The 1,494-nt window shown below is 39.5% G+C and overlaps 1 protein-coding gene across 1 annotated transcript in view; it reads right to left on the bottom strand.

Annotated features, from left to right (window-relative positions):
- Positions 1–1,259, bottom strand: part of LOC105526273 (putative neuroblastoma breakpoint family member 6-like protein) — a 255,070-nt gene extending 253,811 nt beyond the window's left edge. The window contains 1 exon segment of the mRNA XM_011962215.1: positions 1,053–1,259. Within this exon segment, the coding sequence (XP_011817605.1) occupies positions 1,053–1,259 (207 nt within the window).
- Positions 1,260–1,494: the final 235 nt, after the last annotated feature.

Below are 1,494 nucleotides of genomic sequence, written 5' to 3'. Positions count from 1 at the left end.
TTAGTTTTTCCACACACCAAAGCTCATCTTATCCCTTCTTTAATAAGTGGGCTTTTGGCTTTACTTTTCTATGACAGTAAGTTAGACAGCAACGTTTAGCCACCCCCCACACAATGATTTATTTTAAAATAATTGTGGAAATTGGAAAGCAAACTCAATTTCAATGTTAACCAGAATCCTCTTCTAATATCCCTATTCCTCTCATGCCCTTGTTCCCATGTTTCCTTGTCATTACAGCTTCCCCCTTCCCTGACTATTAGTAACAGGTTTGGGGTTTTACAGTGGATTTACAAATGTGAGAGCTGACTGTGGAGAGGAAAGGGTCAGCCCCTAACCTGGCCTGGCCTTCGACTGAGAATGGCTGTCTGCTCCACTTGGCCTTATTCTCATTTTGGCCATATGTCTCATAGCTCTGATCCTGGACGTCAACCTGCAGTTGATTGCTGTCTGTAAAGCTGATACTCAGAGAGCGACCGAAAGGGTATTACAAAGTCTCTGATTTTCTGGAAATACTCTCAATCTAACCAGAGCATGAGGAATGGCTTATTTGAACTTTTGTGAAAAGAGAATATTGAGCCAGGTATCATAAAGACTTTTCTCCATGTCTGCTACTGAAGTTCGCATCTCCACATATCTGTGACTCAGTTGAGAATAGGTAGTTTTAAGTTCCTTCAAGGCAGATAAGGTATATACTATTACCTCTTTCACCCCTGGTGCAGTGCTTTGCAAATAGGTGTTCTTTAAAAAGTTTAAATTGAATCCTGAGCTGTTTCAACCAACAGTGATCTTACATGTTTGTAGAAGCTGATACTCACTGCTGAGAAGGGAAAGACAGTTTCGTGCCTAAACCAAAATTTTAGTCTCTATTCCTCACTACACTCGCCCTGCAAACTTTACACCTTTATGCCTCAGTTTCTCTGTCCTTGGTAAATTGAGAGTAAAATGCCCACTTCTACCTTTCTGGGAGTATAGTCAAGATAAAATTAAATTTGATAGAGAATAAAGTCTGCAGTGTTTCATTTCACAGAGGAAAATGGACAATCATTTATCACTTTGGTGACCATGCCCCTATGGGATCTCCTGTATTTCTGCAGGCGATTGGCCAGGGAGTAGGCAGTTGCTTTGGATGTCAGGAATTTCTCTGTGAGGTCTCGGAAGTTCTGTTTGCATTTTTCCAGTTCAGAGAGCAAGTACTGATTGGTTTCCAGAATGCTCATTTCTGCCTTTGGACCAAAACAAGTGGTGGGAGATACGGCCATGCTGAAGCTTGTGGAGGAAGTAGAATCAGAGCCTAGGGAGAATAAACCCAAACAAATAATACATTAAAAACAAATGCATGGATTATGGTAATGGTTTCACTACTTGGGTAAATTACTAAAAATTATTGAACTGTACAATTATAATGGGCAAATTTTATAGTATGTAAATTACACTTCAATAAAGTTTCTTTACATTAAACAAAGGATTTAAATGAGTCAAAAGAAAGCAGATCTG

The sequence above is a fragment of the Colobus angolensis genome, unplaced genomic scaffold, assembly GCF_000951035.1.
Source record: "Colobus angolensis palliatus isolate OR3802 unplaced genomic scaffold, Cang.pa_1.0 Scaffold584, whole genome shotgun sequence".
NCBI classification, from domain to species: Eukaryota; Metazoa; Chordata; class Mammalia; order Primates; family Cercopithecidae; genus Colobus; species Colobus angolensis.
This window is presented reverse-complemented; position numbering and strand designations above follow the sequence as displayed.